At 36.9% G+C, this 27427-nt stretch overlaps 1 protein-coding gene across 1 annotated transcript; it reads left to right on the forward strand.

Moving 5' to 3' along the window:
* The first annotated feature begins 18356 nt into the window (after positions 1 to 18356).
* LOC149248104 ((Iso)eugenol O-methyltransferase-like) lies at positions 18357 to 19761 on the forward strand. The gene is made up of 3 exons (XM_089456001.1): positions 18357 to 19159; positions 19263 to 19327; positions 19430 to 19761. Exons 1-3 carry the CDS (start codon positions 18376 to 18378, stop codon positions 19727 to 19729), a joined length of 1149 nt encoding a protein of 382 aa, XP_089312127.1. The 5' UTR covers positions 18357 to 18375; the 3' UTR covers positions 19730 to 19761.
* The last annotated feature ends 7666 nt before the right edge of the window (positions 19762 to 27427 follow it).

A 27427-nucleotide genomic window follows, 5' to 3' on the forward strand; every position in this document is an offset into this window, starting at 1 on the left:
AGTCGAAGGAGACAACTAGGTTGCTTGGAGGTTGGACCGAATAGACGGCTGGGTACAACTCTGACGAACTTCCTTCCTGCGGTAAAGGAATGGGTAAATTGACCCCATGTTCGTTGGAGTCTGTGCTTATGAAAAGAATTTGGACGGTGTCATCCTTGTTCTCTTCAGTGATTGTATCATCTGAAGATGGAACCTCTGAAGGCAAGACTGGGTCAACTGCCGCCTCGACCTTTTGACTTTTATCTGGTATGGATTCAGATGGTTCATCTTCAATGACAGATGCTTCAGCCGACCACCTGAGCGGGTCAGCCGAATTTTCAACTAGTGACGAACTCGGCAAGAGTTTTTTATATCCAGGAGGAAGTCGTAACGGTGAAACCGGACGATCATCCAAAACTCTTTTAGCTTCGTCTAAGAAGGGACAATGGTGGAGAGCATGATCGCCTTCGCACAGTTTACAAGGAAATCTATATTTTCCTTTTTGTCTTGGGGCTTCACTTTCACTAGTTGACGGTGTGTTTTCAACATGATCATTAGAAGTTGACGACACCGGGTTGTGCAAACGAGGAGACCAATCCCTTAAGATCTGAGGGATGCAAGGACAATCTTTGTGAAAGTGGTCTCCTTTGCAAATGACACATGGTGATTTAGGCCTGGTCGGTGCAGTGTGTGGATTTTCGTTAGACGACACTCGTTTGCCCCCATTCGCTTTTGGCTTCTTCTTCTTCTTCTCTTTCTTCTTCTTTTCCTTCTTCTCCTTAGGAACTTGACTTTTGGCTTTATCAGCCCCATCAAGCGAAGAGGAAGGAGGAGAGGAAGAATTAGAGGAAGTAGAAGATTGGTGGGTAACTCTGGACTCGTCTAATTGCTGATTCGATTGTTCAGGAATAGTGGTGTTCTGAACGACAGAGGTTGAGAAGAGCCATACAGGCAAACCAATTGTCAGTCATAGAAGCGACAATGTGACCATATGGGGTGCACCGACATCTCCCCAAGAGGAGAAGGGACTAGGATTTCCTCCAAGGGGAATTCCTTGGTTGGTGGACTCCATTTTCTCAACTCAAGATCAACGCAGGAAAGGGTAATGAATATTCCGTTTAAAATAAATTTTAGACGCTTTGACACAACTTGTTTTTTCAGTTTTTAAGAGTCGAGAAAAAACAAAAGATGAATCTAGTCACCTTCGATTTTTAATGAGCCTGAAGTGACAAGCGCTCAGATGGACCTTTTCTGTTAAGGAGTCTGAAAAGGAACGAAGAGGATTACTCTGGAAGTCTAGGTAGAGGGAGTACCAAACCAATCACAAAACTGCAGAATACTTTTTACGGTACGGAAGTCAATCTTCCCGAATGTTGTGTTCAGTGCATTGCGATCGATAGGGCGGCAGACTCATCTTCCTATGGATAAAGGATTTAAGCCTATAGGGGTCTCCCAAAATATACTCAATGGTACATGGGAGCACAAGTCCGTACTGGCACTTATTGTCTCAAAGTGGAGGAATCACCCAACCATTAGTGAGAACAACAGTTACCAGGCTGTACAACGCCGGAATATGTCTCTAGCCTAGACCTCTAAATGTTGTGCGTTAAGTTCCAAAGCGTTGTTAGATTCATTGAATTTATTTTAAGTTGATCTTGCTTATGAAGTTTGCCTTTCGGGTTCACCACGAGATGTAGATGTGATTCCTAAAATGCAATCTAAAGATGATAAACAAACTTTTTATCTCTTTTGTGCAATGAAAATCCTAGCTACTAGGGAAAAGAAAGACAGAATCTTTTCACAAAGAGCAAAGAGCACACTGTAAATGCACTTTCCTAAATCAAGCCAAAAGACTGTCTATATGCAAATGCACATGCATGTATTTGTTTTTCGACTTTCTTAATATATAGATGCTTAAAAATAAATTTGATGTACAAACCTGAATTTCTTTTCAAGCGACAAATATAAACAAGCCTCTTTTCGAAATCAAAAAATAGAGATGATTACGGCACCTTACGATTTTGAAATGAATACTTGTTTTTGACACTAGAAAATTACAAATTCAGACCAAAAGCAATAGTATCAGGATAATCGACCATCAACAGCAATCAAACTTTCTCCTATGATCAAAATCGACACTTGCAACAGATTCAAATCAAAGGACGACAGTACGACTATGCTACTTTTGCAAAGGAAAACTGTAAATGACTCAACAAACAGACAAAAACATCTACAGTTATTTTGTACAAAGGAGGCGGAATAACAGCAAGGAAAAGGCATTTCAAACAGACATATACTGATCACAGGTAGCAAAATTCAGGAATAGAACTGGAAAGGGTGATCCACAGAAGCCACAACTGCACAGAGCTAGTCTGATCAGCGCACCTGTGACATAGGGAATCTGAAATGCAGCGCAGGTTGTCCCTTCGGGAAGTGCACTGAAATTCAAAATCTCTGAACAGTACCTGCGCTGGGCCAGAAACGAGACTCTGTTCGGGTTCCAGGTCATAGTTTGCAGTTCAGTTCTTGGTTTTTGGCCGAGTAAAAAGCAATCAGTAATGCAACAATCAGGGGTAGATCTAAGGAGGATCTAAGAGCTATCACAAGGGCAATCAGCTGTTTAAATCATAAACAGATCCAGTGAATGGATTGAAGCAGCAGTTATCTACTTTGCATTTGTTATGGAAAATGTAGTTCGAATGCTACTTGTAAGTTTATGAAACAAAAAACAAAGAATGATAAACAAACAAACTAATTAGCTCCCCAGTGGAGTCGCCATTTTGTTACAGGGAAAAGTGTCTATTTAGAACTGCTCTATCCCACTAAGGTGTGACAGCTGCCTTAGAAACAAACAAAGAAAAGCTACTTATGTTTTTCCTTTATGAATTATAGATAGAGAGGAATAGAAAGACTAACCTCTGTCTTGCGCTAATCCTTTGATTCGATCCCTCTCTTCTTTGATAGTCCCCAGCTACCTGCTCCCTTGCACGCCCAGCTTCACAAAGTACCTGTAAGATCACAGAAGCATAGCACTATACAAAGACATGGATCTATATTCATAAACAACTTAGGATCAGATTTAAATTGACCATACAAATGTAACAAGCATCAATGATACAAAAGCATGGAGGAAAACTCAAATAGCTTTTATTGATAAAACAAGAAAAGATCCAGGAGGAGTTACAACCAGTGGTTCCAACCTAGCATCAACCTCCTAGCAAAGAAGCCCCTCTTCACCTTGAAAAAGCTTAGATCACCCAACAATCTGATGTTTGTCTCTAGAAACCAACAACAATTCCTTACAATATGCAAAATTTCAGCCTCTGGATCTCTCGGATGAGGGATCCATATATAGATATCTATAAGGGGGATGAGTCAGCTTGTGATTTGATTAGTGTCTTCTCTCTGTCAGTTCTTGCTTCCACTTGGAGACTGAGGGCCTCTTACTCATCCTTGGTCGAATTCAGTGAGGCAAGTGTCACAGGAGAACATTCTGGAGGCTTCCATTTCCTCTCCACCTCGCGGAATGACACTGCCATTTGTCATTTCTCGCCCATCACACCCCATAGAAGGGAGTTTTGAAATGAAACGCACCCTCACAGTGCATTTGGGTGAGATGCAACGCACCTAGCCAGTGGAGCAGCTGCAATGATCCTGTTTTGACCAATTTTGAGTAGTTTTTCATGGAGAACTTCTGGGAGAAGCTGTAATATGTTGACCTTGTTCCTTTAGGGGTTAGAACAACACTTTTAGGGACTTAGGAGCCCTTGGTTTATGGAAATTTCATGCTTGGAGTTGTAGGGCACAAAAATGTCTATAACAGATGCAGGGATAATCTCTATGATAATGGTCTCCTTTGCAAATGACACATGGCGATTTAGGCCTGGTTGGTACAGTGTGTGGATTTTCGCTAGACGACGCTTGGTTTCCCTTTTTCGCCTTTGGCTCCTTCTTCTTCTTCTCTTTCTTCTTCTTTTCCTTCTTATTCTCAGGTACTTTATTTTTGGCTTTACCAGCCTTATCAAGTGAAGAGGAAGGAGGAGAGGAAGAATTGGACGAAGTAGAAGGTTGGGAGGTAACTATGGAATTGTCTAGTTGCTGACTCAATTGTTCAGGAATTGTGGTGTTCTGAACGACGAAAGTTGAGAAAAGCCATACGGGCAGGCTGGTTGTCAATCCTGGAAGTGACAATATGGCCATGTGGGGTGCACCAACATCTCCCCAAGAGGAGAAGGGACTAGGATTTCCTTCAAGGGGAACTCCTTGGTTGGCGGACTCCATTCTCTCAACCTAAGACCAATCTAGGAAAGGTGATGATTTTTCCATTTAAAATAAATTTTAGACGCTTTGACACAACTTGTTTTTTCAATTTTAAAGAGTCGAGAAAAAACAAAAGATGACTCTAGTCGCCTTCGATTTTTAATGATACTGAATTGACAAGTGCTCAAATGGACCTTTTCCATTAAGGAGTCTGAAAGGGAACGAAAGGGACTGCTCTGGAAATCTAGGCAGAGGGATTACCAAACTAATCGCAAAACCACAGAATACTTTTTACGGTATGGCAGTCAATCTTCCTGAATGCTATGTTCAGTGCATTGTGATCGATAGGGCGGCAGACATGGCTTCCTATGGATAAAGGATTAAGCCTATTGTGGTCTCCCAAAATATACTCGACGGTACGTGGGAGCACAAGTCCGTACTGGCACTTATCGTCTCAAAGTGGAGGAATCACCCAACCAACAGTGAGAACAACAGTTACCAGGCTTTACGACGTCGGAATACGTCTCTAGCCTAGACTTCTAGATGTTGTGCGTTAGGTTCCAAAGCGTTGTTAGATTCACTAAATTTATTTTATAGTTGATCTTGCTTAAGAAATTTTCCTTTCAAGTTCACCGCGTGATGTAGATGTACAATTCCTAAAATGCAGTCTAAGATGATAAATAGTCTTTTTATCTTCTTTGTGCAATGAAAATCCTAGCTACTAAGGAAAGAAAGACAAAATTCTTTAAACAAAGAGCAAAGAGCACACACTATATGCACTGTCCTAAATCAAACCAATCAAACAGTCTAAATGCAAATGCACATGCATGTATTTGTTTTCAGCCTTCTTAATATGTGAAGGATAAAAGAAAGCTCATGCACAAATCTGAATTATTTTCAAAGCGACAATTACTAACAAGTTTCTTTTCAAAATCAAAAACGAAGATAATGACAACACTTTACGATTTGGAAATGAAACTTGCTTTCGACACTAGAAAGACTACTAATTCAGATCAAATACAATAGTAACAGGGTAATCGACTATCAAGAGCAATCAGACTCTCTTCTATGACTGAAAACAACACTTGCGACAAATTCAAATCAAGAAACGACAGTACAATTACGTTACTTTTTTGCAAAATTGAACTGAAAATGACTCAACAAATACACAAAAAAATTTACAGTTCTTTGCACAATGGAGGTGGAATAACAGCAAGGAAAGGGGTTTCAAACAGAGGTGTACTGACTACAGGCAGCAAAATTCTTGAATAGATCTGAAAAGAGTGAACAGAAACGAAAATTCAGGAGCAATGCCTAGTCTGATCCGCGCACCTGTAACACAGTGAATTTGAAATGCAGCACACCTACTACACTCGGGAAGTGCGCTGAATTTGAGATTCACAGAACAGTGAGTGCACTGGGCCAGAAACAAGACTTTGCTTGGGTTCCGGGTCATAGTTTGTAGTTCAGTTCAGGGATTTTGGCCGAGCAAGTGGTAATCAGTAAATCAACAACAGGGGCAGATCTAAGGAGGTTAATAGAGCTACCACAAGGGCAATTAGAGAGTTTGTAAATTAGTTGTTTAATTCATAAACAAAACCCGGAGATTGACTGAAGCGACATTTATCTACTTTGCATTTGCATAGCAAATGCAGTTCGAAAGCTACCTGGCTCGACTTCAGGCTCCGTTTGTAAGTTTATAAAGTAAACAAATGTAGATAGACAAACAACCTAGTCGCTCCCCAGCGGTGTCGCCATTTTGTTACAGGGAAAAGTGTTTATTCAGAACTGCTAATCCCACTAAGGCGTGGTAGCTACCATAGAAACAAACAAAGTAAAACTACTTTCGTTTTCCTTTATGAAAGATAGATGAGAGAAGAATAAAGGAGGCCAACCTCTGTCTTGCGCTTGGCTCCTTGCTCGAGTCCTCTCTCTTCTGATAGTCCTTTGCTACTTGTTTTCTGGTATACCTAGCTTCACAGAATACCTGTAGAATCAAAGCAGCATAACACTATACAAGGACATGGATCTACTATCATAAACAATCTAGGATCAGATGTAAATTGACCATACAAATGCATAAAACATAAATGACACAAGAGTATGGAGGAAAACTTGAATACCTTTATTGATAATCAAGAAAGAGCCAAGAGAGTTACAACCAGTTGTTTTGACCCAGCATCATCCTCTCAGCAAGTGAGCCCTTCTTCACCTCATGCAAAGCTTAGATCACCCAACACTATGATGTTGCCTCAAGAAACCAACAGCAATTCCTTACAAGATGCAAAATTCCAGCCTCTGGATCTCTGGGATGAGGGATCCATATATAGATATCTGTAAGGGAGATGAGTCAGCTTGTGATTTGATTAGTGTCTTCCCTCTGATAGTTCTTGCTTCCACTTGGAGATTGATGATCTCTTACTCATCCTTGGTCGAATTCAGAGAGGCAAGTGTCACAGGAGAAGTTTCTGGAAGATTCCATGCTTCTCCACCTCGCAAATTGACACTGCCATTTGTCTTTTCTCGCCCATCACACTCCATAGAAGGGCTTTTTGAAATGCAACGCACCCACTGAGTGTACTTAGGTGAGATGCAACGCACTTTGCCTATGGAGCAGGTGAAATGATCCTGTTTTGACCAGTTCTGAGTAGTTTTTCATGGAGAAATTCTGGGAGAAGCTGTAATCAGTTGACCTTGTTCCTTTAGGGGTTGGAACAACATTTTTAGGGACTTAGGAGCCCTTGGTTTATGGACATTTTATGCTTGGGGTTGCAGTGCCCAAAAATGTCTATAACACCTGTACAAAGATTGTTCACTGAACAAGAAGGAAAGGGTAGGAGATAGGGGGAAGGATACAATGCAGAACAAAGCACAAGCTCAAAATATCCCTTTAGGGGGGGAGGAGGTAGCAAATCTGGCACACGCTGATGCATTACCTGTGCCCACAAAGGAGACCAGAATGAAGTAGGGAAAGGCACCCATCGGAGCACCCTCTCCGCCTCTTACCAAAGCAAGGGCAACTGCTGAGGCTACATTCTCTAAGGGTATGTCGACTGCAAACTCCTCCTCTGTTTACTCTAATGTATCTTCACATTGCATTGAAATTAGTTATGAACAATTCAATTCAGTACAGTCTTTCTCTCATACCTTCAACCCCCCTAAGGATGTGGATTTCCTCATCAAACCCCCCTCCCCCACCATCTCCTACATTCAACCCTCTTTCCCTGATAATCCTACCCCAAATTCCCAACTACTTGATCCTCCCACTCATTCCAACGCTCTACCTTTCATATACCCCACCAGAGCAAGGTTTCACTCTTAGGCCCCTGATTCTCTGGGTATCGGCCTCATCACCTCTCCCCCTCCTCTAAAATTGACTAGAGGCAGACCACCCTCCCTATACAAAACAAAGCTACAAGCAAGGGAAGAGATTGTTTCGGGAAAACAACATGCCATCGATTGGGTACTTAGAGCAGTGAATACCCAAGAGCCCCCTCCTCCATGAAATTTCTCTCCTTCAATTGTAGAGGGTTGGATAGCCCTGCAAAAAAATTAGCCATGAGTATACTGCTCTCAGTAGAACCCGTTGATATTATTTTTCTACAAGAAACCCTAGGTCAGGGTTGTGTCAGTACCCAAATCCGAGAATCCTAGCTACCTGGATGGACTTTCCACACCCTCGATGCATCAGGGAGGTCAGAGGGTCTTGTGCTAGGGGTAAAAAATTGATCTATCAGAATCTCTAATGTGTGGGGGAGTTCAAGCCTCCTAGGAGCTGATACATATTCCTCGGAACTTGATATTGAGCTTAGGATCATAAATACATATGGCCTTTGTCACAACAGGGAGGAATTTTGGAGCAGACTCCTAGACTCTCACATTCTTAAAAAGGACAATCTCATCCTTGGGAGGGGATCTAAACTTCTCCATCAACATTGTAGAATCATGGGGACATAATGCCCAAAGGGATATCCTCTCAAATTTTTTCGAGGCCAAACTAGAGGATCATAATCACATAGATATCCCCTCCCCAAAAATATTTCCCACTTGGAGAACAACAGACCAGGAGCTAACAATCTCTCTATAAGACTTGATAGATATATCATTAGGCAGCATATGCTAACATTGGGATAGGGATATAGACAATGGGTGGGCTCTGGAGGAATATCAGACCATAGGCCAATCTCTTTGGAAATCAAAGGAGGTATGAACAAACCTAAAGGTCCTTTCAAATTTAATGCAGTTTGGTTGAGGGACACTGAATATATCCAACTAGTAACAAATTATTGGAGGAATCATCCCTCGGCAACAAAAAGGACTATATCGGAAGGATTTTCAAAAAACCTAAAAGAACTCAAGAGCCTCTCAAAGAAATGGGCTCATAAGAAGAGAATGCAAGAAGACCACACTCTCAAACAAACTGAAGAAGCCATTGAGAAGTATGAAAATGACCATGAAGGGATCTTCTCCTCCCCTGAGCACAAAAAGCAGATAACCTCTCTGTTGGCTAAGAGAAACCAGATTTTGAAGGATAGAGAAGATAACTAGAGATTGAGAAGCAAGGGAATGACAATACCAAGTTCTACCATAAATTTTCAAATGGGAGGAAAGCTATCAATATTATTTGGTAGCTATTAGATGAACAGGGAGAACTAATGAACACCTTCCCATGGCTGGCAGTTATGGCCTCTGCCCACTTCAGAAACATTTATAAGTCACCACCAAATGCCACCCTGGGAGACATAATGAGGAAAGCCCAACTATTCCCAAGGTTTGTAGAACAAGAAAAAAGTGGGGATTTGAAAAAAGGAAGTCTACCTGAGAGAACTGGAGGACACTCTCAAATGGTTTAAGCAAGATAAAAGCCCTGGTCTGGATGGTTGGAATATGGAATTCTACTTGGCCTTTTTTGATACCCTTGGGGGGGGGGGGGGGGGACCTATTACAAGTTATAGAGGAATGCAGAGCCTCTGGAAGAATGTATGAGGCCTACAACTCAACCTTTATCGCCCTTATTCCCAAATCGGACAACCCCACATCCTTCAATGATTTCCGACCCATATCCTTATGTAATTGTATCTACAAGATCATCTACAAGATTATAGCAAATCGACTCCAGCCAATCTTATGCAACCATATCTCAGCTAAACAATTTGAATTTTTACAGAATAGACAAATACATGAAGCAGTCAGAATGGCATAAGAGATTCTACATTCTATCCAGATCCAAAATCTGAAGGGTATGGTCCTAAAAGTTGACCTCTCGAAATCCTTTGATAGAGTCAACTGGCTATACCTCAGAATGCTCTTAATGCACTTGGGTTTCCCATTTGAATTCATGAGATGGATTATGAGTTGTATCACTAATGTATCATACAACGTTCTCGTAAATGGTGCGGCCTCTCCTTTCTTCCACTCTGAAAGAGGCCTCATGCAAGGATGCCCATTGTCCCCACTCCTCTTCTTACTCATAATGGAAGGTCTCAGCCGTTTGATTAAGGAGGGCCATAGAAGAGGTAGACTAAGGGGGATCTGTATCACTGAAGGATGCACATTAACATACTTGCTCTTTGTGGACGATGTGCTACTTTTCCTAAATGGGAGTATAGGAGATGTGACTGCACTTCTCAATACATTCACTATATTCCTAGCGGCCATTGGCATGTTGGTTAACAACGAAAAATCCTCTATAACGGCTATAGTATGCACACCACATGAGGTCCAGTATGCCTTGAGAAGATTCCCCTATAACCTACTACAACTCGACGAGGGATTAAAATATTTGGGTTATAGATTAAAACCACATGGTTATAAGAATGCTAATTGGATCTGGCTCATAACCAAACTGGAGAAAAGGCTAGACATTTGGTATCTAAAATATTTATCAAGAGCAGGAAGACTGATACTCATAAAAGCAGTGTTGGAAGAAACTCCAAATTATTGGATGTCTTTAGCATGGATTCCTAAAGGAATATTGTCCAGAATCAAAAACCTATGTTGAAGATTCCTGTGGACAGGGAATCAGCCAAGAAGGATTTTTGCCCGGTCAAATTGGGACTCTTTGGCACTCCCAAAGAAGTGGGGAGGATGGGGTATCAAAAGGCTAGACTCTTTCTCCACGGCCATGGCAGCCAAACTAGGGTAGCAACTAGTCACATCGCATAGCATGTGGACTAAGGTGGCAACATATAAATACATAGCTCCTTTAAATCTTATGGACTGGATTCGACAACATTAGTGGAGACAAGCTAGAAAATCAAAAATATGGAAAGCAGTCCTACAACCTATGCCCCTTATCAGGGATGGACTCACATGGCGAATAAAGTCAGGAGAAGTTGTTAAAATAGGGATGGACCCTTGGATTGGATGTGGGAATGTTCACAAACTTCCACATGAGCTTAGAACATACCTCACTTCCATAGGGATCTCACACCTTAACGAAATAGCAGACAATGGCCGCTCTACATTTTTGCAACAATCTTGGAAATCTAGGAGGAAATTATAGATCCCTCGACAATGGCAGCAACATTGGAAGGAATACACGGAGGCACTCACAGAATCCCATATCAGGATACAAGAAGGGGAGGATGAGCTTATCTGGGCACATGCGAAGCATGGAAAATACTCACCTAAGGAGGGATACATTTAACTCTTATGAACTCTCTGAAACCACCACAGTGTGAACCTTGGTGGAGAAGTATATGGAAACTTAAAGCACCCCCCAGGTCCAGGCTCCTTATGTGGACCATTGTGCGTCACAAAATCCCAACAGGAGAAAATTTGATCAAGAGATGTTTTGACCCTTTTAGTGTGGCCTTTGCAAAGCCGGAAATGAAACTGGGAATCATCTCTTTCTTACTTGCCCATGCACAAAGGAGCTTTGGAATACTATTCATTCTCATATACCTTTGCTCCCTAGGTGGTAGGGAACAACTGTTCAGGAAGCCTGGAAGGGATGGTGGTCCACTGTATCCTCGGAAAGAAAAAAACATCCCTTTACTTACTTGTTGGGCCATTTGGATTGTCTGAAACAGAATCATCTTTCAAAATCCCCCCCCCAACTGGTCGGCCATCACTGCACAAATCCTTAGTAGACAACCAACAGATTCCAGAGAACGAAACAAATCCCAATCCTAGGCATATCATCCCCGAGAGCATAAACCAATCCCACCCCTGGGGATACTTTGATGGCTCAACTCAAGACATTGGATGTGGGGGAGGAGTTGTCCTCCATGTTACAAATCCAAATGGGTTTGGGCAGAGGGACGAACAATTTTTCTGAGCTCTCAGCAGCAAAATACACCATTCACTTTGCTTTGGAAAAATAGTGCAGAAACTTAAAACTATTTGGATATTAAAAAACTATATGCAATTGGATAAACAAAGTTACAAATTGTCATGCTTTTTCTCTGAGACACATCATGGAAGAAATTTTCAGACTCATAATTTTTTTGACACATTTACTTGTCAACATATATATAGGGAGCGGAACACAACTGTCGATCTACTATCCAAGGAAGCAGCGCACAAGCCTATATACTGGAGAAAATTGATGGAACCTTTCATCAATATTATCGTAGACCTTTTATAGAAATATCAGATTAGTAAAGCTCAATGGGAGTCGGACATAAAGTTTTGCTATATATTTTTTGTTGTCTTTATATAAATATTATATGAAGTTTTTTATCAAGCAGTTCCTACACATGACAGTTATTTTTTTATGCTCTCTGCGTAGAGTAAGTACATAAAGAATTTTGAAAATCATACCTCAGAGCAATGTATCCCTACGTGGAGTACACCTCTCTCTATTTTGAATACTCAACGGGATAGGCTTCTAGCCCACAGTACAGTATATGCCACTGGCATCTGCAAAATGTAATTTTCCTCATTAATGAACATTACGACTTTTTCCAAGATATATATATATATATATATATAACTTATAACATTAAATTATAATACAAATCTCTCAATTCAAAATGTGAATAAATAAAATTATATATATGTAAGCTACGTGACAATGGGATTATATTATAATAAAATGAGAGGGGAAAATGTCATTACTCTTCCTTTTCATTGTTACGGCACAAAAACAAAATATCAATATTCTTTCTTTTGATTATCTTAAACCAGGACAAAATGTCAAAATTCTTTTCATGGATAGTCATGATATAAAGGAAAAACTATAGAAAACTAATGATTAATAAAAGCATAAAATATAAGGGAAAATTGGTTGAAAGTTAATAAAATATATATTATAATATTTTTTATAGTTTTAAATTAAAAAATTAGTTAAAATATAAAAAACATTTTTTTCATTTTAAATGTAAAATAAATTTTCACTTTTTAATTTATATTTTCATAAAGGAATTTGAATAAGTGTAAGTTTGTCTATTATATGTTTTATGTTTTGGAGTTTTTTAGATATATTTTTTGTGGGATTTGTTTAGAGTTTAGTTGAGATTTATTGGAATCACATGTTTGAATTGTGAACTCTTTGCAATTTCAATATCTTAAAGGTGATCACAATGTTCTTGAAGACAAATATCATCACTCACTTTGGAATGCTAGCCATAAGTCATGTTACTTCATATTTTAGTTTCCATATAATCTATCTATATATGTGATCAAGAAAAGTAAAGAAGGGAAACAATCTTCTTGTGTGTTTCTTTTCAAGCCACCAACAAAGCCCCTCTTGTCTAATGATTTTATGAGTAACATTGATGAGTTACCCTATGGTTACATTAAGAAATATTGCTACAACAACCCCATCCACCTCTTGATTCAAGAAGGTTGTAGCAATACAGGTAAACCTTGACATGCCATTGGTATTTCCTCACTTGATCATAATCCTACCTCAATTTTTGTCCAAATGGTGAAGGAAGTTGTGACATATGTCTACTCAAGGTTTGATGTTACATTATTTTGGTTTGTGAACAAGCACATAGGTAGACTCTACAATATGGTTGAGATTATTAAATGGTTACGTTAGGTTTATGGTTTTACTGAGCATGTTATTTATCCTATGTTAAATTAGGGTAGGATGAATAAACTCTTTAGCATTGGCAATATATTTACTTGTGTGTTTCATTTTATTTGAATTTATAAATTTATTTTATTTGAATAAAAGGAAAATTACCCTCACATCATATGAAATTCTTTAAAATATGGTTTTTATGCTTCATTTATTTCCTTCAAACATGAATTTACTTCTCTCAAGGAAGGGATAAGGAACTTGTGTCGTTATCTCTACCTTGCATTTAATATCCATTTGGTGAGAATGTTTCAAGTTTATAGGCTTTTAGAGATTCTAGAGTTCTCATGCGATCTTAAGATGAGCACATGTCCCCTAGTTGGAGCCATCTATTACACCTTGGATCCTTTGCAGTGCACCCTACATTTTCTTTCACAAGATGTGATCATGTTGATATCCACAAAGTGTGATCATTTCTATGTATATGGGCTTGTAGGATGAGTTGATGTACAAGTGTTGGCTAGCGGTGGCTTGGATCGCCTATGGTGGATGGTCATGGAAAGTCCTTTTAGACTCCATTCTCAAGGTGTTCGGTTTTGTTTCTTTCGTTGACTATCCCTTGGTGGTGATAATTCTCGTCATGTTGGGCATTGATGTCGTAGGTAAGTATTCGAGCATCTTGGGATGTATCTATTAGGGCACACGATTTACAGGAGCCCTAGTTATTCACTTACTTATTGCTATGTAAAATGTGATTAAGCTTCACGAGGGTTGTCACACCCATGGTTTAGCACACCTATGTTCCCCACATCAACCCTCTCTTTTCTTATGTATTTTCCACACTTTGGCCATAATCCCTTATAGATGATTCTGCTCATGCTCATCTAGTTTCACACTTCCCAAGGTAATCTCACTATTTTCAAGGAATATCACAATTTTTGAGGCATTGGTCACACTTTTTGAGGCACATATGTGCTAATTACATCCACATGGAGCCCCCCTACACATGCCATGTGTCATATGCTAGAGCACTCTCATATTTTTGGCATATTTGAGCATTAGTGTTGGGATTTGCACAACGGGTGCTAATTTGAGCAGTAACAAGGTGCACTAGTTTACACTAATATGTTTACTAAGGATGCCATCCACAAAAGGTGAGAAGCATTCCACGTTTTCCAATGAAGTTTTCCTTGAGAAAAAAATACATATATATATAAATAAAGAAAATTTAATTAGAAAATCTAAAGAATAATTCCAAAATTATTTATAATTATATCATTATATACAAAATAACTTCACTTTTTTTTGGATCTTATTAAATTCTAACCACTTGCATTTGAAGCAAGTCTAACTTCCTCTACCTCTTGTAATATCTTAATAACAATGAACACATGTAACAGTCACAAAAGTAAACTACCATAAAAACACCTACAATCCATGGAAGAAGACAATATTTAATAAATTAAAAAACAATCCTACTCTTATAGGGATACCTAATACAATATAACCTATGTCCAATTAGTACTTATGCTACATGACAATGAGATTGTATTATATTAAAATGAGAGAGAAAATATCATTATTCTTTCTTTTCATTATTACGGCACAAAGACCAAATGTCAATAATCTTTTTATTGATAGTCATGATATAAGGGGAAAACTGTAGAAAGTTAATAATTAATAAAATAAAAAATATAAAATATATTATATATATTTTATAATTTTAGATTAAAAATCAGTGAAAATATAAAATATTTTTTTTTTCATTTTAAATGTAAAATAAACTTTTATTTTTTAATTTATATTTTTATAAAGAAATTTGAATAAGTGGTAATTTATCTATTATATGTTTATAGGTTTAAAGCTTTTTTGAGTATAATTTTTTGGAATTTATTTAGAATTAAATTAGATTTTATTGAAATCAAATTTTTTACAATATCAATGTGTTAAAAAAATTTTAAAACATTAAATATACGATATACAATACATTTTAAATAACAAAAATAAAAATTATTTGCCCAAATTTCCGAAAAAGAAATCCAAACACTAACTAATTTAATTTCCATTCTCGTTAATAACAACTTTTGATCCTCAATTCTAAATTCATACGCCAATAGGTTAAAATTCCAATTCGAGTTAAAGTTCCTAATTTTCGCGTCCGCATAAATCATAAATGATTTTTATGTAAAGAAATGTATAGTTTGCTCAGGTAATAGGTCGCTAATTTTTCGCAACCGCTGAAATTATTAAAAAACAATGTAAACAATTTATAATTCGCGAAGTATAAAGTTATAAAATAATTCTCATGCCAATTAGCTCATCTGACAGTCCGCTCATTTTATGTCCGCTCATTTTATGTAAAGAAATGTATAGTTATAAATTATAAATGATTTTTATGTAAAGAAATGTATAGTTTGCTCACGCAATAGGTCGCTAATTTTTCGCAACCGCAGAAGTTATTAAAAAAACAATGTAAACAATTTATAATTCGCGACCGTATAAAGTTATAAAATAATTCTCATGTCAATTAGCTCATCTGACAGTCCGCTCATTTTCCGTAACCATTGCATGGTTTGCTAACTTTTCGCGAACGTATAAATTATAAAATAAATTTCACATAAACATATCTAAATTATATATATAACTTAAAATATTTCAAAACATTTCAAGTAGTATACCACTTGAGTGGAATTGATGTTTAAGAGTATGGTTTTTTTTTAAAGGTCATACGTTCAAAATTGGGTTAGGGTATGTATTTTTTTTTAAAATGGGGTGGTTAGTCCCCTGAAGAAGCATTATATTAGGTCTTTATGTACAAATTTTACATATATACAAACAATATCTGTCACATCAATCAACATATACCATTATACAATCACGAAGTTACATAATAGGCTGTCGTGCAACAACACAATATGAAGGATCATATTAGGTCTTTATGTACAAATTTTACATATATACAAACAATATCTGTCACATCAATCAACATATACCATTATACAATCACGAAGTTACATAATAGGCTGTCGTGCAACAACACAATATGAAGGATCGAACACGGGCGGGGTGCGAGTAAGCCAACTGCCCCGACCGCTGTATCGTGCATTCATGTGCGCGGTATGTATGCCTTCATAGACTTAGTTGTGATTTTAAAATTGGATAATAATAACTATTTTACATTTCAAACATTTTTGGGGTATATTTTACACTGAAATTAATAAAGGTTTGTTGGAATTAGAGAAGTGCTTAAGCGCACTTTCAAGGCATTGTATCCATTTAAGCATTCAAAATTGCCATTTTAATAATGAAAAATTACAGATGGTCTTGATGCGTGTTTAACTAATATAGATACATTTTAAATCTACTTAGGGGCAAAACTTAACCAATGTTAATGCATTTTAACCATAGATTTATTAATGCATTTTAACCATAGATTTCCGAGGGAGAAATATCGTAATTTTCATTCATTTCAGAAAATTACATGTTGTAGATGCTTAAAAGCATATGAAGAAATGTGGGCTGAGCTACTTACGAAACAATACTCCAAATGAAGTATTGCAGAAAAAGCCATCGAACAGGCCATAAAAACAAAATGGGTATGTAAACCGCAGTACCTGTAGATATAGGAGCCCAAAAAACCCCAAAAGGGCCAATATTGAGCCCCAGCGCAGACCTATAGAGAGTAACCCATACCCATTAACAAAAGACAGCAAAGAAAGCATAGGTGCAGCACCAAGAGTGAAGCGGTAGAAGAGTCGTTCAACGGAGACGTGGCACCTAACCACCACAAACGGAAAATAAACTACTGAGGAGAGAAACCGAGAACATGAAGCTCTAGATCTGGCGGCCTGGACAAGAAAGAGAGACACGAAATGAGGAAGACAGCAGCCAACGAAGCCACTCCTACCCCGCCCCCTCAAAACTCTCCTCCTAAAATAGACTAACCAGATGTAAAAACCGTTGTCCCAAACTTCCTCAGCAGCCAACAGAAACCCCAACAAACCCAGCCATGTTTCAGCGGCACGAAACAAAGCAGAGACAGTCACCTCCGCACCCATGTTCCCTCAACGCTTCAAAACAACGAGGATAGGCCAACGTGCATCCAAAACAACACGGTCTGTAGCAGCAAGAAACCCATCCGATTCCAGCTTGAGAAGTAGAGGCGAAACCGCGGGCAGAGGCGGCTAGGGTTCAGCCTCGTCACCCCCGCGCAATGATAAAAACCTAGACCAGTAATGAAAGCCCCCGCCGAATGATAAAACCCTAGACCAGTAAAGAAATTTTTTTTTGCTCCCGCTCCGCTCCATCTTCGTCTTGCCATTCACCTCACCTATTTTAATTTTCATTTTAACCATAGATTTATTAAGTGATGAGAGAGATTAAATATATTGAGATGCAAATATTTTTTCAAACTTTGCATTTAAAAGAGATCTGTATATCAAGAGATTTGATCCCTCTTAACCTTTAGTATATCCCTGATTAAAATGGATCTATATAATTTAAAATAATGTAAATTTACAACATATATATTAAAAAAAAAATAAAAATGAAAAACTTTACTAAATAAAATTTAAAAATGATTCTGCAAACCTTTTAAATTTGAGATAGTGACCATTAGCCTCTTTTATTATAAACCTATAAATTTTATGATGGGTAACTTAAATGTTTAGATCTTGAATCTGCAGTTTCAAGATTTCTTACTCATTGCCAAAATTTTTATTCAAGGTAAAAAAACATTTGAAAAATGAAAAATATATTCACATAATATCAAATTACAGGTCTGATTATAATGGGTTAAACATTAATTTATCAAAATTTACCAATTTTAGTTTTTGGGTTTTGAATAATGACCTCACAATACTTATTTGGCAATGGCACCGAAACTCTAGGGGCTCCTGTAGTGTTCCCAATGATCCATATCTGATTTGGTCCAGAATCGTGAATTTCTTTCCTAAGGATCGATCTAATTTGGTCAAGATGGGTAAGGAAAAATAACCAAAATGAAGACCTCAGTGTTGATTGGTGGGAAGGCAGAGATCTAGACAGCATTGACTGGTCACTCCTGCTGAGGGAGGCTTAAAATCTTTTTACTATATAAATGGATCAGCAGCTCCTACAATTATGAACTTCAGGTCATTGAAGCTCCATTACATACTGCTCACATGGCAGCCTCTATGGACTCGACGGATCATGTTTTGGCTAATGGCGGGCAACAGATCAACTCATCAGTTGAATCTGCAGCAATCCATGAAGTCCAGTTTTACGAGATGATACTCTCTGCTGCCAAGCCCATGGCTTTAAAAGCAGCCGTGTCGCTCAACATTCCTGACATTATCGCCAAAAGAGGCCCTCTTTCCGTGGGCCAGATTGCTTCTCACATTGCTGCTGCTAATTCCACATCTACTGGTAATTCGCATGTGGATTTGGGATACCTCTACAGAATTCTGAGGTTTCTTGCATCTTATGGCGTTTTTACTGAACAAAGAGAATCCGATCAGGAAGGTGACGCAGACCCCAAGAAAATAAAGTACGGCTCGACCGCCATTTCGAAGCTGCTGGTGCAGGATGGAAACCAGCAATCCTGTGCGCCTTTTCTGCTTCTCGCAGCCGACAAGGTCTACCTGGAGGCTTATCAATATTTGGGCGATTCTGTCTTGGAAGGTTGCTACCCCTTCAACAAAGCTTATGGTATGAGTCCCTGGGAATATATTGGCAAAAATCCTCAAACCAACCAGACTTTTAACAAGGCCATGGCCACTAACAGTAGCGCTGTCATGGCTTCCGTGGCGAAGATGTATGATGATGGGTTTCAGAGTATGAAAACGCTGGTGGACGTTGGAGGAGGCATGGGCTCTGCCTTGTCCATCATTGTGAAGAAACATCCACATATTCATGGCATTAATCTCGATCTCCCTCATGTCATTGCCACTGCGCCTCCCACAAACGGTAAGATTTGTAATGTTGGTCACCATTAATATAATAAATTTGTTGATATAACACGATAGCAAGATTATTTATAGGAAGTTGTAAGTGGGCTTGAGTGCTGCAGGGGTGGAGCATATGGAGGGAAATATGTTCGAGCACATACCTTCTGCCGATGCAGTCATGATGAAGGTGATGAATTCTTCTCTGGTTTTGCATTTCCATAGCAAATTAACTTGTTATTACTATTATTTCTGAGGGCTAAAAGAAGCTCTTTAATTATTGTTATTGCAGTGGATTTTGCATGATTGGGAGGATGAGGAGTGTGTGAAATTGCTGAGAAGAAGCTACGAGGCAACGCCAGCGAAGGGAAAGGTGTTAATTGTGGAAGCAGTTGTTGAAGAAGATCAAAGTATGTTGAGGCGACTGGGATTGTTATTTGATATAACAATGATGATTTATACAACGGGAGGGAAGGAAAGAAGCGAGGAAGAATATAAAGGGCTGTTCCAGAGATCAGGCTTCGCTAGCTACAGGATCGTCAAGTTGCCTTTCCTTCAAGTGCTCATGGTGCTCTCCAAATCCTTAAAATAGGTCCTCTTTTTAAATGTAGTCACACGGATTTGTCGTATAAAATATATGTATATTTTTTTTCAATCCTCTACTGTCACGTAGAAAATATTTAATCAGTGTCTATCGTGTACATCCACCGAGATGTCGGAGCATGCTAGTGAAAACGAGAAGTCCACTCTTCTATGATGACGGTGGTTTGAGTTTAATAGCATATAATTACTAGCATTTGTACTTTATGTTGCAAAGGAAATGCCGTAAGGCATAGAATGAGGAAGAATAGCATAGAGTGGGGAAGAATAGGTAATCAAATCCGTCAAAATTAAGATTAAATTGATCTATTAATTTTTCATTTACATACAGTGAAATCGTATGCACCGTGGGATAAGAATCTCAATAATGTCAAGTTATCATTAAGATAAATTTCTATAGTCCATGCTCTATTTTAAATATTTTACTCTTTTGTCATTATTGGAAGAATCTCAAGTTATCATTGAGATAAATAAATCTCCATAGTACATACTCGATATATATATATCTATATATATATATATATATAATAATAATAATATCTATTTTTAAGGTCACAGCCAAGCCAGACACCAAATTGGTGTATGAGACCCCCTTGTGTGTGGGACAAGGGACCCACCTCCGCGCAGCGATTTGACTGCTAAGTCTACGAAGGCATACATACTCTACCCCCTCTGGTTTTGAACCTGTGACCTCTTAGGAGGAAACACATGCTCTTAACCATTAGGCCCACTCAAGCTGTATTTTATATGAATGAAGATCTCTGCTATGATTTATATTAATGTGGCAATGCCATTTTTCTCTCGCAAAGTTGCATCCATTGGTTTTTTTTAAGACATTAAAAGAATCTAGCTGCTATGGTTTGTTATGATTGATGGGTTATCTTTCAGATTATATTGTACATGATGTTAGATACATTAAATCATTTTGAAATAAACACGGAAAAGAACTCGAAACCTGCTAAATAAATAAATATGTTACATCTTTGTAGTTGCATATTTAAAATGATAAAATAAATATCTTACATCTTTGTAGCTGCATATTTGAAAGGATAAACGAGAATTCGAAAATATCGAGGGCATTGCCCACACTTCAAAAGATAACAACAATTAAAATTGCCTCTGGGGAAAATTTTATTAACTTGTCGTATGCTTAGGGCCAATGATCTTCACATTCAATCTTGCTTAAAATGAACCAAATTTTGATATACATCATGGCCTAAAATTATGGTTTAAAACCCTATGTATAAGGAGGATACCTTTTACATATGAATTGAGAAATGGTGCAGATGCATAGTTGGATCTCGTCACATTTTTCCCTATTATATTGGTTCCTTTTGTTTCAAAAGGAAGCTTCACTGAAATATTTTGAACTTAGTATCCATATCACTTTTCTAATAAGATCTCCTTCTAGAGTGAGTTAATATGTATAAAAAAGTAACATGTCTTATCCTTTCTTCGAAAAGAGATTCTTACAACGCATTACTATTATGTCAGTACAATATCATACCAGCTATAACATCAACCAAAACCATGCCTGAAAGAAATTCTGGGTAGAAAGGAGCATGTGGAACTTCAACCCATTTCATGATATTTCTAATAGCCAAATGAAACATTTCTACCATGGTAGGTCATGGTAGGTCATAGGGAGTGGGATTATTCACATGATTAGAATCCAATTTATTTTTATTTGTAGTGGGTATCCTTGGCTAATAAGGACTGTGTAGAAATCCAATCACCAAATTAGTGCTCATCATGTGGGGTTGATTCCATCATGGTTACTCTTCGAGTGCCTCTTAAAAATATGCAGGTACTTGACTTCAATCGAGGATATGAAAGTGGGAACATGCCAAGCCATTTCAATCAATTAGATAACCTCCCTTTGTGGTAACTAAAACTCTAAAATTATTTCCGTTGACTTGAAAAAACCCAATGCTACCTCTGCTTTCAAGAACAATTGTCACAATATTTGGTTTCATTTCATCAAAAGATACCATATTAATTTAAAGTATCCATGAAAATAAACGCATAACCAACAATTTTTCTACATCAATCATCAACAAATTTACTCATTTTATGATTGCATAATATGATTTCAGTAGGAAGCCCACAAACCAACATTACTGAAAAGACAATAAAGATTACCGATGTATACTTTAGCTTGCACAAAACTATACTAATAGAAGGATCCTTTAGGCAAAATTTGCAAGTTTTTCTCTGTTCAAGAGTGGAAAATGTGCCAATTAAGTCTACAGGTGGATTCTAGAAATAAAAATAAGGTAGGTTCAGTAGGTGACAACATCATGGTAGTTTCCTTTTCACCTAAGTGAATGAAGCTAGAAGAAGCCAATGTTTACATTTATCCTTGTTGATATTTATGTTATAAAGCAAGGAATCATTGAGAAATATATCAAGGAACACCAAGCTTTTGCAAAAGTACTGATATTGATATTTTCCCACCTTTGTTTGCACTAACTGAAATGTGTGATCCATGTTACATTTCCTATTTTTTGTGATTGATTGATTGTACTGGTTACTACTAGTGTACACTTTTTTTGGGGGATGAAACTCAATGCTCACAATGATGACTACTCTACATTTCTTGGGACTCATTTGTTGCAACCATTGGGTATCGTGTTCCCTAGATTTGTTAAATTTGCAAATTTGAGTAGTACACAAGTTTTATTTCTTATAAAATTAATGTAAAATTTAATCTTTTCGACTTGAAATAAATCTTTATACTCAAATATTCATATGATATCACATAAGGATTAAATTTTCTAAAAGTTTGGTTTGGAGACTATTGAACACAATTATCTAAAGTTTGGTTCGGAGACTATTGAACACAATTATCTAGATCTCTCTCCTAATTGCACACATATTCCTGGATAAATGTTAACTTTAAGCCGTGACATGATTTTCCCAAACAAGGTCAAAAGTAAAGTGTACTCACCCACCATGCTACTTAGTTTAAAGAAAATGAGAAGGTCACGATCATAAAGTCACTCCATTGAATGGTCCATGTTAATGAAAGTGAGGATTTTGTAGTCTTTTCACATGGCTAATTACCTTGAAGATTGTCTTGACTTGTATGTGGTTGGGAAAATATGAGGAAAATAATTAGGTACAATCAACCAATGCAATATCAGAAGGCACTCACATAGGAGAAAATGCATTTCTGTTTGGTGAAATGTATTTCCATGTATGCTACGGCTAGAAACGTTTTGGTTCCATATAATATACGATTGAGCTCATCTGGTAAGTTCGTTCATGATTGCCCAGAAGATTTAGAACAAAGCAATTGTGTCGAGAACATGTGTACACAAAAGAGGTATGGGCGCCTCTGAAGGTAACTTTGGAAGATGCGGAATAGGGGAATGCATCGTCTTAAAATCATTGCATTCTATTACTCTTGTCGGGTCCTGACTGTTTAGGAAGAACTATCAACCTACTTCACATAGCAATTGAAAACGAAGTTGGAAGACTCCACGTTTATGAAAACTCAAATATTACTGTGAACATGCTTAATGGAAAATCTGCTTTGCGAAGAATTCAATCTATTATGGATCACATTCTAGAAATGAAGACCAGATTACATTCCATCTCCTTTACTCATATTTTCCATGAGCCCAACTCCCAGGCAGATTCCTTATCCAAAGGTGGAGTGGACCTAAAACCCTATGTATAAGGAGGATACCTTTCACATATGAATTGACAAATGTTGCAAATGCATAATTGGATCTCGTCACATTTTTCCTTATTATATTGGTTCCTTTTGTCACAAAAGGAAGCTTCACTTAAATATTTTGAACTTAGTATTCATATTACTTTTCTAATAAGATATCCTTCTAGAGTGAGTTAATATGTATAAAGAAGTAACATGTCTTATTCTTTCTTGGAAAAGAGATTCTTACAACGCATTACTATTATGTTAGTACAATATCATACCAGCTATAACATCAACCAAAACCATGCCTGAAAGAAATTCTAGGTAGAAAGGAGCATGTGGAACTTCAACCCATTTCATGATATTTCTAATAGCCAAATGAAACATTTCTACCATGGTAGGTCATGGTAGGTCATTGGGAGTGGGATTATTCACATTATTAGAAGCCAACTTATTTTTGTTTGTAGTAGATATCCTTGTAGGCTAATAAGGACTGTGTAGAAATCCAATCACCAGATTAGTGCTCATCATGTGGGGTTGATTCTGAAGATCTTGCTTAACCTTATTACAGTTGGGTGGTTCTATTCATTTTTCATGAATGAGAATGTTCGTTCGTAGATCCTATTATGATTTTTATTTTGTGTTGGCAAAGCTTCGAAGTCCAATTCTATCTCATTCCCACCTTAGCTTGGGAGGTCGACACCACTCACTTCCAAATTTTTAACGTCGTAGTCTATCCCATTTTTTCATGCCATTTATGTCCATGCAATTGTGGTTTTGTAGATTAATCCCATGCAACCTTCAATGCAATTTATTTATGGCTTTATTTAGATGTCATTCTAATATGTGTTTTAATGATGGTTTCTTAGTAATAGATATATGTAAAAGTTTAATGGTAGTTTTTTTTGAAGATGATGTCATTCTAATTTGTTTTTTAATGATGGTTCCTTAGTAATAGATATATTTAATGGAAAATCTGATTTGCGAAGAATTCAGTATGTTATGGATCACATTCTAGAAATGAAGACCAGATTACATTCCATCTCCTTTACTCATATTTTCCATGAGCCCAACTCCCAGGCAGATTCCTTATCCAAAGGTGGAGTGCACCTGAAGGTTGGTATGATCGAGATCTCTGAAGTCAATGACGGAGTATTAATCGATAATCCTTTCCCTTTTTCTTAAGACTACTAGTCTTTGTATTGTTCAAGTTCTTGTTAGTGTTATGCTATTTTAGAAGTTCTATATGGACAGTAAGTGCTTCAAGGATTTAACAACAATCTCGTTCACGACAATGGAAAATGCAGAAAAAGGATAATACTAGCAATTGTCCCAAAAGGTACAAAGAGAGGCCGATAGGATTATTAAATTGGAATTGTTGAATTTTTCTAGAAGAGATGTTGGTTCAAGCCTAACGGATGAGCAATTTGAGCTGGCTGAAGACTTTCTAATTGTTTTTTATTATGGTAAAATTATATTGATAAGTCATTGGTTTTACTTTCAAAAGCTTGAAGGAATTTGAAGAGCAGGTATAGAATTGCTTTGTGGGATTTGATCCCAAAATCATTGATTTGTAAATACATACTCAATGAAATGTTAATTGGTTGAAACCCTGCACAAATGTTTGATATAAGAAAATAAGCCAAAAAGGTTGAAAGGCTTAATTGGTTTGTGGAAAACCTTGTTTTCTAGGACTGGATCATTGTGCAATTACTTTTCTTTAGATGTTTTGTTTATATCTATATTACAAGGAACACATTGAATGTCTTATTTCATTTTAGAGTAAGTTAATTACCCAAAATCAAGAGGTTAAGTTAATTACCCAAAATCAAGAAACCTCTATAGATGGCCAAGAATATACAAGAATATACGAAGCTTGCTAATGACCAAGGCAATAACCACCATGACTATTCCCTACCAATATATTTCATTGAAAACCATAATTGTATATTTCATTTAGAAAGTCAAAACATAATATTAGAAAACATGTTGATATATTGCTACTAAAAAGTTAATTCCATTAGAAACCATGATATTATTATTATATTTTATAAAGAATAATATACATATATAGAATGATACTACATTGAAAACCATAATTGTATATTGCGATTAGAAAGTCAAAATATAATATTCGAAACCATGCTAAATATGACATTACAAACCTTGAATCTCAAAGGGAGAACTTAGAAGTTGGAAATTAAATGACCACAGCCATTCTGAACACCATGTCTATAGAGACGTTAAAAAACCATGGTTAATTCCAAATTAGGAGGCCGGAAAGCAAAAACAAAAATAAGAAAATACCAAATCGTTGCTAACATTACATGTAGCAAGAATAATAGAAGCACTTCTTCCCCATGGATGCCTTCCTGATTGTGATCTCACGCTGGCCTGAAGACGACCATGCCTGAAGACGACCATCTAAACATGATCTCACGCTGCCCTGAAGACGACCATGCCTGAAGACGACCATCTAAACATGAACACACACGCTCGCCTGAAAATAACCATGCCTGAAGATGACCATCTAAACATGAACACACACGCTTGAAAGGAGGAACAACACACCAGACACTATTCAGATCAGCTAATGAAGTGAAGCAGTGATATATTGGAAAGTCTAAAAGATGCAGACTTGAACAACGTTCCATGAAGGACAACATAAAACCGATATCCCAACTCATTCATTTCATTATCCCAACTGATTCATCTCATGATAAAATGAGAAAATCTAAACATCTTTTAACAAATATAACACCTCAATTGGAGGAGAAAGGAGCCGCTAACATTGTCACTAAAATCAATGGTTTCAACACTTCCCATTTAGCAAAGTTTTTTGGTGTTTATGCTCCTTTTCTCTTTGACATTTCATAGACATAGCTATGTAACTAATGACATTATTTTCATTCCTGACCAACAATATTGATTTCTTATGATTGCAATAGTCTTCTAGTAACTACTATGTCGAACATATGGAACACTACACATTTTTTTAATGCTAGCTTCCTTAATTAATAAAAATTAGGAACATACACTTTTTTGGTATACATAAGCATTCCATCTACTTTATCTTGTACTATCTATATTTATATCAGATTTTCCATATTTTCAACACACATTGTGGTAACAATCTCCAAATCAACACTGCAATAGTCTTCTAGTAACTAGTATGTCCACGCATGAAACATTACAAATTTTTTTAATACTAACTTCCTTAATTAATTAAAATTAGAAACATACACTTTATTCTATACATAAGCATTTCATCTTCCTCTATCTTATACTATCTATATTTATGTTACATTTTTCCTATATTCAACACATACACTATGGCAACAAGCTCCAAATCATTACATATAACTACTTAAATATAAATTCATAACAAATCACATATCTATTCTAAATAAAGAATCCACAAAATCTCTCTTTAAATACATGTGCAAACACCACATAATTTTCATTTGAATTAGTAATCTTCAAAATGAGTGCACTAGTATTCAATTCATTAATAGTTGCAAACTTTTTTCAAACTTTAATATCCATTCAATTTAATTCCCTTATTTTATAAAAATATAATAAAAAAGCAATTTCATAAAATCCTTTTATGAATCTCTTATACTATCTAGCTGCAATCCCATGAATAACATTATTTAAAATTGTTAAAAAATAAATTTAATACTATTCAAAACTATGTAAAATTAATTACATTAAAAAATTTAAAAAATACATTCATGAAATATTCCAACAATTCTCACCTATCATACATGATTTATCTTTTCCAGCATATTCAAACCCAAAATAAAATAAAATTTCAATTTATCTTTTCCAGCATTTTCAAACCCAAAATAAAATAAAATTTCAAACGTGAATCACTTTAGCGTTAGCTGTTCCATCTCGTACGTTATGTTATTTGAATTCTATCACTCCAGCGACGAAGGGATACACTATTCCCGATCTGCCCGCCCGGTGGCAAATTCAAGTGAATATATACACTATCCCCAATCTTCCCGCTCGATGGGAAAT

Source organism: Pinus tabuliformis, chromosome 7 (genome assembly GCF_031772625.1).
Source record: "Pinus tabuliformis cultivar Carrire ecotype Pingquan chromosome 7, CPIR1, whole genome shotgun sequence".
Lineage (NCBI taxonomy): Eukaryota > Viridiplantae > Streptophyta > Pinopsida > Pinales > Pinaceae > Pinus > Pinus tabuliformis.

Coding starts and splice junctions, on each gene's coding strand:
- LOC149248104 (XM_089456001.1), top strand. CDS start 18,376: ATGGCAGCCTCTATGGACTCGACGGATCATGTTTTGGCTAATGGCGGG. Junction 19,160..19,262: donor CACTGCGCCTCCCACAAACG/GTAAGATTTGTA, acceptor TGAGTGCTGCAG/GGGTGGAGCATATGGAGGGA. Junction 19,328..19,429: donor CCGATGCAGTCATGATGAAG/GTGATGAATTCT, acceptor TTGTTATTGCAG/TGGATTTTGCATGATTGGGA.